This window comes from Sinohyriopsis cumingii, chromosome 8 (genome assembly GCF_028554795.1).
Source record: "Sinohyriopsis cumingii isolate HCF-2022 chromosome 8, ASM2855479v2, whole genome shotgun sequence".
Classification (NCBI taxonomy): domain Eukaryota; kingdom Metazoa; phylum Mollusca; class Bivalvia; order Unionida; family Unionidae; genus Sinohyriopsis; species Sinohyriopsis cumingii.
This window is the reverse complement of record NC_142968.1, coordinates 108,302,297-108,315,661: the sequence shown is the minus strand read 5'-3', so window position 1 is coordinate 108,315,661 and position 13,365 is coordinate 108,302,297. Positions and strand designations below refer to the sequence as shown.

Sequence of the window (13,365 nt, the reverse complement as noted above, 5' to 3'; positions counted from 1 at the left end):
CCCTAAGGTGATCTTTGCTCTTCCCTGGTGATTGAGCAATGAGTTTCTCTACAGTAGAAGCTGTACGTGTATCAAGCCATACTGAAAAGATTTTGAAAAGGAAAATTACGTAAAATTCAGTTGACATTTTATTTATTTGTTATCTCTACAAGGTTCATTGTCTTGGCACAACAACTTACTTTCTCTCTCTCTCTTTTTCTCACTTTTCTCAAATGTATACACTCTCACACAAGTGACACAGAAAAGATTTGGATCAGAAATCATTGATATGAAATAAAAAGGCACATTGAAAGTGATTAAACAAGACAGAAAAAGGAGTAAATCTTTAAATATTTTAGACCAAATATTTCGATACATTATTACTGAAACTTGGTGTACCATTTACCATTTTTTATGGGTCTTTTATTCTGAAAACTATTTTAAAAGTGCATGTACCAATTATTGTTTTCTATATATCCTTTCCTATGAGAATTATTTCACATGCAGCATATGTAGATACCTGAAGCCATATATAACTGCCAACCAATTACAAAATTACCTATAGCATTATTTAATGGCTGTCCTGTAACCTTGTCCCACACAACAGTTGTCTCCCTTTGATTAGTAATTCCAATACCTGAAAATGAGCAGAGAATGTCACATTATTTTATGCAAGATTGTTTGTGTTGGAAATATATTGTATCAATTATGATACTATGAAGGTCTTACACATCAGGGGCTTTAACTCACGGAGCACTTGAAATTTAACTCATTCAATGTCTTGTGAACATAAAAAGCTGCCTGCTTGAAATCCAACCCCTCTTGGTTAAGAAATGCTTCAGAGACCAAAGGAGAAGTGATTGGGGGGGGGGGGGGGGGGGGCATAAATCTGGTTAACAATGTCTTGAAATTTAACTCATTCAAGGTCTTATCACAACAAAGATGCATGCCAGATCTGATTTAAAGGTCTGCTAGTGTGCTCATACAACTTGCATTTATATGATAAATTCAATCTTCTAGATGTGATTTTTAATAGTATTATGTCAATTACCTCATCATTAATGAAAATACTGACCACAAAACATTGATTTTTTATCGTACAAGGAAAAATGCCCCATGCCGATTTCACACTCAGCAATTTCCATAAGACAAAGCGGAAGTGACGTGCTGTAGGGAACAATGCATTTCTACTTTCGTTGATAGTTGCATTCAGTAGATGGTTCTGTGCATTATCTGACCAGTGACAGAGATAGTCTGCAGTGACCATTTGAGAGATGACAATTTCGATACCATCTATAAAATGAAAGAGTCACTTGGTATTACGACCATCAGATTTCTCCTGCCAAATGCAGTACCAAGCATGTTTTCTCACTAGATAACTGAGTCTGTGAACACCAGCTCAACAACAACCAAGGGCCACAGCAGGACTAACAATATGTAGACCGAGAGAAGCTTGTACCCCTCGCCACAAATATACCTAGCAAAAGAATGATCAATGGGAGAGGGCGATTTAGTGGGAGGATTTTTGCAAACCATAATAACCCTACCCCTACCCCCCAAAATGAATCTTGCTTTACCATTACAAGCATTTGTGTGTGACCCTTGAATTTTAGTTTTGCCCACTCTCCCATTATTATCCCCCCTCCCAAAAAAATTCATTTGCATGCTCATGCTTATTGTATGCCTGTTCAACAATAATAATAAGGACAAAATAAGTTTTCTGCTAAAGCCAAAATGTTGTGAATACTTGATGTATTGATTGTATTTAACTGTAAAGGCTAATTACCCCTTCCAGTTGAGGCACTTGGAGTAAATTACCTTGTCTGCCAGAATATACACAACCATGTCAATGGATGACGGTCTAGGTCAGAGTCAAACCCACAACCCACTGATTGTGAGTGTGAATATCAATGTCTGTTCAATGTGGAGAGTATGGTATTATTATTCACAATATGTACAGATCCATAGTTAAAACGAATTTTTAAGAATACTTTAATGCTGTCGGTGTAAAGATTTTACCTTCTAATGCTGCTCTAATTATATATATATATATATATATATATATATATATATATATATATATATATATATATATATATATATATATATATATATATATATATATATATATATATATATATATATATATATATATATATCTTTTTTTAGGTACTGAATGAGAATTTTGAGAACCAGCACCCAGAAGATAATGCACTAGAGAGAACCAAAGACAGTAGATGGTGTGACATATCCTGTGGTGCATTCTGATGTTACAGTGAACTTTCCATTAATTCCCTTTTTACATGGTTTATATAGCTTCATAGTTGATATGGATTCCTAAGGCCTCACAAACTGAATCAGCATATGAGTCAATAATTAAGTTACGTAATTTTTTATTGCAGAAAAAACTACAATGTATTGGTAATGTCAAACTTTATGATCAACCCTTAGTTGTAAAAGTAAGCAAAAAGATTTGATGCAATTGTCAATTATTATTCAGTCATGCAAAAGACTTCATGTGTGACTACCATTATCTACTGCAAAGGCATGAAACACATTTTTCATACTCTTATTACAGGGACTAGATACACCATCATGCAGTATTGCTGTTCAATGTCAAACTGACAGGATACTCAAGAAAAAACAAACAAGCAAACGAAACATAGAACACTGTATTAACTAAATTCAGTATGATTAATGTAAGCATTTGACTTGGTAGACCAAGCACTTGTTATGAACTTGTTATTATTTAGCAATGATACACATTCAAAATCCTCATCTGTGTGAAAACTATGAAGATCAGAATACACATCTAAAATTTCACCTAATATACAGGCTGTGAAGTAAATGCATGTGTATATAAAAAGTCATCACACCACCAACCACTAGTACAAATGGAAAAGTCACAAAAACTGCCAAAATCTTTAGAAAGATAAACCCTTCTGAATGAAAATACACAAGCACTCATATGACAGGTAATGAAGTATAAATTCTTATTAAGGTACACAAACTAAAACAAAGACCAGATTTTCCATGTAAAGTCATTATACGGAATCTTCAATTCACAAACAGGTGACTGCATGGCATTTTTCGCCACTTTATCTGCTCTTTTATTACGATCAGTACTAAAAATTACAAGGCAACCAACAATAAATAATACTTTTTTTCCAGATTTGATGAGAAAGTCATTTTTGTTAGGTTTCAAAAGTCTCAAAAACTTTTCATTGGTCTTATGATTTGTCTTTCATGTGACTTATTAACATCGTAAGAGAATTGTTTTTGCATTATTTAATACAAGGCAGAAGTTGCAAAGTATTAAATCCAATCTCTCCTGGAGTTCACGTTCCTGAAATACACCATCATAAAGTAATGATCCTGTCATTTCAAGCTGTGCTGTAAACACCGACAACAAAAGCAAACTAATTTAAATCTAACAGCATAGAACCTTGCATGGAAATTACATAATTCTGAGCTTGGGTCTAAGATTGAGTTTCTACTATGAACCAATCAGAAACAAGCTTTCAACAGTAACACAATTTGATTGGTCAAAATAAAGCCTCAAGTTTAAGAGGTTGTGCTCTACAGTTCTGCACTTTGCATAGGGTCTGATTTTTAAGGAAAATGAACTTCCTGGTTTTCCTCTCTGGTTATTTAAAACAGAACATGTATATCTTGGGTATTGTTAAAATAACTTTTAATTCCCTTTATCTTGGTTTAAGATTGATGAGTGTAATTTAGGTTACAGAATAAACAGCTTGACCTGATTTTGGATGTACACTTCTCAAAGATTGTTAGCTCCACATAGCTATTTTCATTTCCTGATCTTCAAAGGTAACTTGGAAAGAAAAAACGAGCCAATAACTATTTTTACTTTTTATTAATGTTATGATTTATTCAATGCACTTTCAGAAGCTGATATTGTATTATCTAGCAAATTAATCTATTTTAATAACTACTAAAGTTGTTCCTTTGGACTATTTTAGCCTCATGTTTCAAGCAAATGGGAGCAGCCATTTTATCAGCTGTCAGCTTTATATAGTGCATAGTTTCCACAATGACTACATGTAAAGAAAATTTCAGTCATAGTACTTGAAAGCAACACGGAGAGATGTGAAAAGTCTCTCCACTGTGTATGTTGTCAATGCAAATAACTTCACTTCATGCCGGTCTCTCTCAAAAGTACATTCTAACTGTAGAGTACTACCAGAGTATTATGATTTGTGGGCATGATCTTCTGACATATTTTATGCTGGTAGATCTGGGTCTCTGCAGCTGGATTAATGTGACACACAAGTAAATACTAGGTAAATGAAAAAAACGATTTACATTTAATATTCTCCTGGCTGATATTTAGAGCTTTCAGGTTTTCCACTGCCTTGTATATGCAAGTTTTGACTGACTGGAGAATTTCAAGTGGGTCCGCTTCCACCCAGCTGAAGAACAAAATTTATCATCAACATTAACATTTTATTGTCACCAAATGTTTTGAAAATCATGTAAATTCAGCTTAAATGAACAATATTTTCCATAACCTATTCTACAACAAGTTGGTACTATTGCTAAGTTATCACTTTAAACAAGAGCTGATTATCTGACTCACCATTACTAATCCCAACAGGGTAAGAACACGTCCTCCTGCTATGACTCAGGGAAAACTCCAAAATCTGTTACATGATTTGTGTCTGTTTGTCTTTTCCTGCTATGACAGTATATACAAAGTATGGTCAACATCTTTCTCACAGATGCTGCAATTTAATTTTTTGCACATCTGACCTTTGACCACATTTCATGGACCAAAACCAAATGGTGATATCTGTCCTGCAGATGATTACCATCAGCAGGAGGCTTCCAAGATTAGTGAATCTCCAATGAATGGTTTCAAAATTGACAGAAAAATGTACTGACCAACAGTTGGATGAATGGATGGATGTATGTAGATGTATTATAACATTTATGAAGCTAAAGCATGAAAATAATTTTTGATGGTGAATATTGTACTCTAAGTAAATTTGCAAAACATTTCTTAATTGTGACAATTTTAAACCTTTACAATACTAACTGGAGCTACTTCCATAGCTTGCAATGGAAGATCTCACCAACCTGCTATCACATATCCCCCAACCCTGACCCTCATTCAGGACCATGACCAGGATTCATATCCTAATATATATATATACACACACACACTGTGACATCACTATTAACTTGGTAGTTGGAAGCCATAGAACTGGACCATGTCAGTTAGCTGATGAAAATGATGCATGTACCCCAACAAATTGCAGGGGGGAGGTAGGTAATAAATGCAGGCAGTAAAATACATGCTTCATTGACACAGTTACCATCTTAAATTGATGCATATCACATGAGAAATACACCTGTAGTGAAAACAAAAAAGGCATATATAATAGTTTACTTTATTTAGAGAACCACGAATTGGTATATATAAGTGAATACTGTTTATATATACATGTCTAATGTATAGCATAAATAGAGTATCAACACCGATCACTCACCTGCGAATCTCATCATATGCAATGAATCCACAATACATTGAAAATATGCACACACACAGATTTAATATATTCAGTAATTTTGTCACAGGTCATATTGGTCTGAGTTCAGAAAAACATAACACAATCATGTAATGAATGACGAAGCACATTTACTTTTCAGTATGTCGGTAAAAGTTAGTTTGCATTTTAAGCCGCCATTGGTAGCATTCGTAAGCATAAACTTTTTCCCTGCAAAAAGGAAACTTTCATGGCACAGTTAACATGTTCCAGTCACGTTGGAAAATGCAAAAATCCATCAAATTCCATTACTTTTATTTAAGTTTTGTGCTGACTTCCTTTAAAGAAAAGTTCTTTGTTTTTATTGAAGATTGTAGTCAGCTTTCTTTGATAAAGGGTGCATGCGTTATTGAAGTCACTGCTAAAGGCCAGCTTTGGAGACCAAACAAATGCCCATTTCTTACTGTGGTGGCAACATCAAATAATTGTATTGCATGATTGAGACTGCTTTTTTTTCATTTGCTGAGCACGTTTACATAACAATCAGTGCTTCAAAGGTAATCTGTTTCCTTTGAAATTTCAGCAAACTATTTTATCTGGGTACATTTTTAAAAAGAAATTGGCCGTCATTTGGACTAGTCTAGTTACTGTTCCTTTCTGCCTACTGAATAAACCAATATGTATGATGTGGTTTTTTTTATTTTACATTTGTGGTAGCAGCATGATGCTGCCTTCCACGCATACATCAGAAATTTGACAAAGGGTCAATGGATTATAGAGACGCAGGTGTTCTGATCTGATGACAGGGATTATTACAGAAAATGTGAGTGTTCTGAAGGATTTAATTCTGAATGAAAAGACGAGGAATTTTACTTACCATCCCCATACAAATGTCAGTCTTTGTAAATAATTACTAGCGAGCAACCAAAAATTCAACGAAAGATAGATTACAAGATAATGCCTAGTCCGGTTGATCTCCAATTAAACAGAAATGTCAACAACAATAAAGCGGATATCTCACAACATACAGTACTCATGCTAGATGTCAAGATAAGTGGATTCTGATATAACAATGGACTGTTTAGATGGTTTGTCAATATGGACAAAGAATTTGTTTATGTAACAATATATAAATTTCAGCGCATTTTATATTCAGTTTGCGACTTCCTTTCATGGGACCTCTGAATTTCTCCACTCCAAACCAATGGTTGTATATACATGTACAAGATTAAACTGCCAACAATGTTGCCAAAAAAATATATTGCCAGATGGCATATTTTGCCACCAATAAGAAGAAAAAAAAGATCCAAGTTTGCAACATTGGTCAAGTCCTACACAATCCCAGAATAAACTTTTTACACGTTATTTTTCATACTTTTAAGAAGAAAAAAACACCGCTTTTTCATGTATGAGAAAAATACATATAAAATTGCAGGAAACTTTTTGGGTTTTTTCGTACTTTTCGGAAAGTTTTTTCTCCATGCATGAGAAAAACACTTGTATATGAAATTTTGGGAGCCACACCACAAACGTGTTATATTCACATTCGTGTTATAATGGAGCATGCTATAGTGGGGGCACACTGTATATATACATGTATATACTACTTCAGTCTATACATTTCAAAAACTTCCTATAAATTGTGTCTTTTTGCAAAATTTTAAGACCCTAAAAAAGAAATTGTAAAGCATAATTTTGTTTAATAAGGCATAAATTCATAATTTCTCATCTTATAATAATTACATTTTGGTGCCATGAGCAACAATGTCAGAATAATCAAAGTGTGATGGATTGGAGGGGTGGGTGCTGTTAGTTTTGAGTCTGAAGATATATTATAGACACTGCTTGTCCACAGGCTGAAACACAAGATAAATTAACGCAATGAAAATAATCATAAATGTGTAAAAGGAATATGGATGTGCCACCCAAGAACCTTAACTGACCTAAATGCATACCTTAATAGAGGTGTGACAGACAAACAAATGAACGAAGGTAACACTATATTGCCCTACTATTACTAAGATACAAATACACTGTATGTATATATATATGCTTGTGATGAAAGGGGTACACACACACACACACAATTAATTAGTTTATTTAAAAACATGAACACAATGCCATACCCCTAATGGCAATATAAATCTGAGCTGCCTACCTAGTTGATACATTTTACAGAAGCATGTCCTTGAGTTTGTTTTATTGCTACACTATATAAACCCCAATGTTGAGATAAGCCTGGTAACAATGATAAACCCCAACATTTCACATGGTATAAAATCACATGATAGTTATCTGCACTGTAACAAAGATTAAAATCCAACCCTGTAGTTGCAATTCTTGCAGTCTATGCTGGTGACAACTCATTAATTAACACATAGCCAAGTGAAATGCAAAAGGTTTAGGCCAACCAACAGTATTTCCTCTGAATTGGTGACAGAAAACATGTAAAGTATAATGGATAAATGGATTTGATCTGTAGACTTCACTGAATTCTTCACCTCAAAACACATAAAATCTTATTTTGTCAATAAACCAGTAAGCAGCAAATGAGCAGGAGGCACTGTGATGCATTTTATTCAATTCACTCTTGTTCCAAATGAAAATGTTTCAACATAGTAATGTTGGAGGATCTCATCCCATGTCATTATTTTTTTCCCTACAGTTTATAAGGTCTACACCGTATACAGGAAAAAGATATAAAGAAAAGGATTCCCCATTGTGCTGTGATGTACACCTACTGTATCTGAGTTCCAAAAACTTTAATACAAAAATGTAACATAACACATTAATGCCAACACTGCCAACACCATCTCAGCTGGCAAAGCAATATTCGTCTCTCCCCACTGGCTAATGCAGGTATGGGGGGGGGGATAAGGATTCAAAAAAGTGGGGGTGGAAGGGAAATTCTGGGCACTCAATGGATTCAGTGGCAGTGTTTTGTGGATGGGTCAAAATAATGTTGTCCTTGTAATGGTAGTAAAACTGGACAAGTAAAAAGTCAATGTGTCTTAGAGACACTTAATCGAGGGATTATAAAAGATTACATTGTGTCTCTTTACAGTAATCAGCCCATGACTGCCCCAAACCGATATCCTTATATTCAATTACAGACCTCTTAGCAAATGCTTGAGCATCTTATTTCCTACCAGCCCTCTCCTAGCCTTCATAGCAAGGGGTCATTAGATCAATGTCTATTGTTCATTTTTATATCACTGAGGGACCTAATCAAAATTAGTTGTTCCCAATGCAACAAGTAACTCTCTTTAAATGAAAATAGTAATAATAATAATAATAATAATAATAATAATAATAATAAATAATAATAATAATAATAAATAATAATAATAATAATAAATAATAATAATAATAAATAATAATAATAATAATAATAATAAATAATAATAATAATAATAATAATAATAATAAATAATAATAATAATAATAATAATGTTGCTTCTGTGTCCTTAAGGTACTTGAATCATTCCTTCCCCATCCCAATCTTCACTCTGCCAATATTACATGAACAGCAGTAGCTAGCAATAAACTTACATAGTTCTGTTAACTTTTTGCTCAACCATGTTAAAAAGCAAATATTTTAACAGCTATGTTGTAAAATTCAAAATGACTGTCACCTACCCCTCTTTGGGACATATCATACGAATTTCTTCTTGATGATAGGTTAGCAGTTCTGCCTTCTGACTAGAAAATATCTGCAAATAAATACATGCTGTTGTACAATTTCTACATAATAATTTACTATGACAATGTTTGCATCCAAACTTCTTAAACTGCAATCTTAGCCTTGCAGCATAAAGCAGACCATCAGACAACCCAAGCCCCATGGGTATAAAGGCAGACCCATCAGACACAATCTTAGCCCTACCAGTCTAAAGGCAGACCCATAACATATATTGTAAATTGCAAGATTTAGCAAGAACAATTTGTTAATTTAGAAAGTCAATTAATTTTCACTAAAAGTGTTTACTCTATGCTTAGTCAAGTTTTGCAATTGAATTTGACATTTTATGACATGCCAACACAAGCAGGTTATTTAGTACCAAGGCAGTTGATGTTACACAAGATAATACATTGCTCCACCTACCAAACCACATGATATGACCTGTTAGCCTTCAACAACTATTCAGTATCTGGAAAGGAGTCTATTTCTCTTTAAGTAATACTTCTTTAAAACAATTTTTATTATTCTTAAAAACGTAAATTATCAAGTTGCATAAATTATGCTGCAGTAGACAATATTTATATTTGTATTTCAAGTTCGTATAAAATTAACCTATGTGCTTTATTTCAGTAAACCATGAACATCAATTTTAAAGTGGTGTGAGAACATTTTCACAAAAGGGAAATTCTACCCAAACCATATTAATGTATTTAGTGTACATTTTTATAATTATTAATTTTAACTGACTTTGTTTATGCTGCCTTAGAGGTAAATGAATTAAAATTATATAACAAAATCATTAATAGTTCCTGTTTAGGAGGATACAGTTGTAATTTAAAACTGTATTCTGTTCATGAGATGGAACTTAATGATGTATTTTGATGTAAACATGTAAATACACACTTGATATATCAGAAGATTAAAATATGAAATCATTGTTTTTGTATTTCTTTATTATTAATCACAATTTTCATCCCCACCCTCTTTCAGCTTAGTGACTGAAAGTAAAAAGTCTTGCCAGTGTCTGAAAGATCGAGACTATGGAGCATTATTTTTGGAACAAACCAACATTGCAGAGTAAATTTTTTAAGATATAAAATATTGCAATCTAGGGTCCAGTATATCCTATAGAAGATACACATACACACACATGCCCAAAGTTAGAGGTTTCTCTACCCTTATTTTAACCACATTAGTTATTACATATTATTTTCAATTTCTATTGTCCTTTTCTCTTCAAATCATCAACTGTGCCCATGTTCATTAATTGTAAAGGTGACCACAAGTCTTTATCCATTCAAGTTTTATCTAGGTTTTGGGAAAGGAATAAATCCAACTCCTCCATTAAGATGATCTGGATATCAGCTATCAGAATTACAACACTTCATAGATTGAATCACGAGTTTCAAATCTCTTTAATTCTGTTATTGTATGCCTTTGTAGTATTCAATTACAACAATAAAATAAGTACATGTAGTAAAAAAGTATAAATAAAAAGAATAGGTCCAGCAAAACCAAATTTTTCAAATGAAGAACTGAGTAAAGATTGGTGATTAATAATTCTGATTTATGGTATATTTGATTGCTAGTATAATGTTTACATCTGTATAAAAAATTAGAAAGGAGCACTATGGGGAAATGAATCCACGTACTATGGGGAAACGAATCCACTTACTATAGGGAAACGAATCCACTTACTATGGGGAAATAAATCCACTTACTATGGGGAAACGAATCCACTTACTATAGGGAAATGAATCCACTTACTATGGGGAAATGAATCCACTTACTATGGGGAAATGAATCCACTTACTATGGGGAAACGAATCCACTTACTATAGGGAAACGAATCCACTTACTATGGGGAAATAAATCCACTTACTATGGGGAAACGAATCCACTTACTATAGGGAAATGAATCCACTTACTATGGGGAAATGAATCCACTTACTATGGGGAAATGAATCCACTTACATGTAAGATATTCAACTGGCATTAACTTTTAAATCCAACTGAAGTAAACATTACACATATGCATGCTCAGAGAGTAAAAATATGTTTTAAATCTTTAATGTTTCACTTTATGGAGATAACTTTACATGTGACTCTTTTCAGAAGAATTTCTACTTTCTCTTTCATTAATGACATCGGGTAATGTGTGTTAAGTAAGAGACAGATTTTAACATGAAAACCTATCAAACAGTTCCTTCTTTTGTCCCAAAATGCTCTCATTCTGTTGTCCTAGATCTTTTCCCAACTGATGAATCATTATATTAAATCAAATTTGGATTCCATTATCAATACCTAAGCATATTTTGTAACTTATATTTAAATCTGTGTATATATCAGCTGCTGGACTGGTTGTGGTGGTGCCACCTATAAATTTTCAAGGGCAGATAACTGACCACTAGTTCTCATTCAGACCAGATTGCTCACTGGAATGATGTATGATTCATGGTGAGACACCTCAGTTTTAACAAATTCCAATGGTTAAACTGTTGTAACTTTACCATCTTTTATCTAATGTTTCAAAACTTTTACTATCATCCAGGAGCTTCCTTTGGAAGATGTTTTTGAAATAAATTGATTTGTATTGTTTTTTTAGAGATAAATGCTATTGCAATGAATAAACAAGGTTTAGTATTTGCTATTTACTTTTACACCAATTTGTATAACCCATTGTCCAAGACCAAGGACACTATATCTGTTTACATTAAAAATAAGTGATAACAGGTTACCAGCATTGATAACAAGTGATAAAGTAATTATAGGGTATGTCTGTACATATAATCCAATTTATACAGTACTTCCTCATCATACAACTGCTTATTGGAGCCACAGAGTATCCCACCTTGTTACAGTGATAGTCTTATAATCAAGGACATGATACATTACTCCCTCTTTATAATACTGTCCATGGCAGCCATAAAGTAACCACCTTATATACATGATATATTAGAACATAATGAAGGGTGAGCTGTACATGTAATTCTGTTTTCAACAAATGCTAGATGATAAAATAACATTTCCTTGCACTTTTCTGTATAGTCTCCTGCTATGGCAGTTGCAATATTTGCATGCAGTATGTACCATATACACTTGCTTACAAGACGAGTCCAACTGCAAACTGCACAGACCCAGATCTGCCATTGCATAGTCTGCCAGCAGATCTGTGTCTGTGCAGTTTGTTTAGAGTAATCAGCAGAACAAACAACATAGACCCTGATCTGCAGGCATATTATATGAGAGTAGATCAGGATCTTTTTTGTTTGCAGTTTGACTCAACTTATGAGTATTTAAGGTAATACATAATAAATAAATATGTGTATGTGTATCCATGCACACATCATCAATGAATAAGTCTATGAAACACATGTACATATTGAGTATGCAAAGCTGTAACAATCAGAATACCATGTGTATATTTTCATTTTTTTTATTACTTATAAAATTCCATTTATAACAATTGTATTATGTTACTGTTCATTTCACAAGAATGCTGGAACAAATTCCCAATTTTACTAACTGAACATTCGTAGCCTGTATTTGATTCTTATTCAAATAGTAGCAGTGATGTCATCATGAAATGTTTATTGTAGCATTGTGTTGCTATGACTTCTTTCATTCAGATGTCATTTCCATCTTGTATTCAATGTTAAGATCAGTCTCAATTTTTCATGCAGAAGTGGTAATTTGAATATTTAATATTTAAAGCAAGTGTTGACAAATAAGGAATAAATATTTATATTTTAGCTTATGTTATATTCTAATCATAATATCTGTCTGTATCTGGGATTCACTAACTTTCAGGTCATAACCTAGCCTATGACAGTTGGCTTGTCAAAGATAGTTTTAATGCATGTGGCCAATTTTTAGGTGAGAAGGTTAAATGTTAATACCTTGTGAGATTTCTATGTGTTGGATATCAAAGGTACTTTTTTTGAACGATGAACCCACCTGAAGAATTTAGTTCAAAATGTGATTGATGTACCAAAAATGCAACACCCTGAAGTGGTGTTTACCATCTGCTGTTTACTTAATAATTAAAAGAGACTGATACATACATACTGCTTGGCAAACAATTAAACAGATCAAAATGTGTTCTTAATCTAAAAATTCCACTTGTCAAATATTTTTATGCATGTTGCCATTTCATGGTGAAATGGATAAAGTAAGTGCTCACAAATCCCTTCA

The 13,365-nt window shown here is 33.2% G+C and overlaps 1 protein-coding gene across 2 annotated transcripts in view; it reads right to left on the bottom strand.

The window, feature by feature from the left end:
* The window catches only part of LOC149794348 (glycerol kinase-like), a 63,144-nt gene that overhangs the window by 45,763 nt on the left and 4,016 nt on the right, over window positions 1-13,365 (bottom strand). For both annotated transcript variants that reach the window (XM_089968502.1, XM_089968501.1), the window contains exons 2-5: window positions 9,129-9,202; window positions 4,306-4,412; window positions 539-616; window positions 2-81 (exon numbers count right to left, since the gene is read on the bottom strand). In XM_089968502.1, coding sequence (XP_089824628.1) covers window positions 2-81; window positions 539-616; window positions 4,306-4,412; window positions 9,129-9,202 — 339 coding nt within the window. The remainder of the gene's footprint in view (window position 1; window positions 82-538; window positions 617-4,305; window positions 4,413-9,128; window positions 9,203-13,365) is intronic.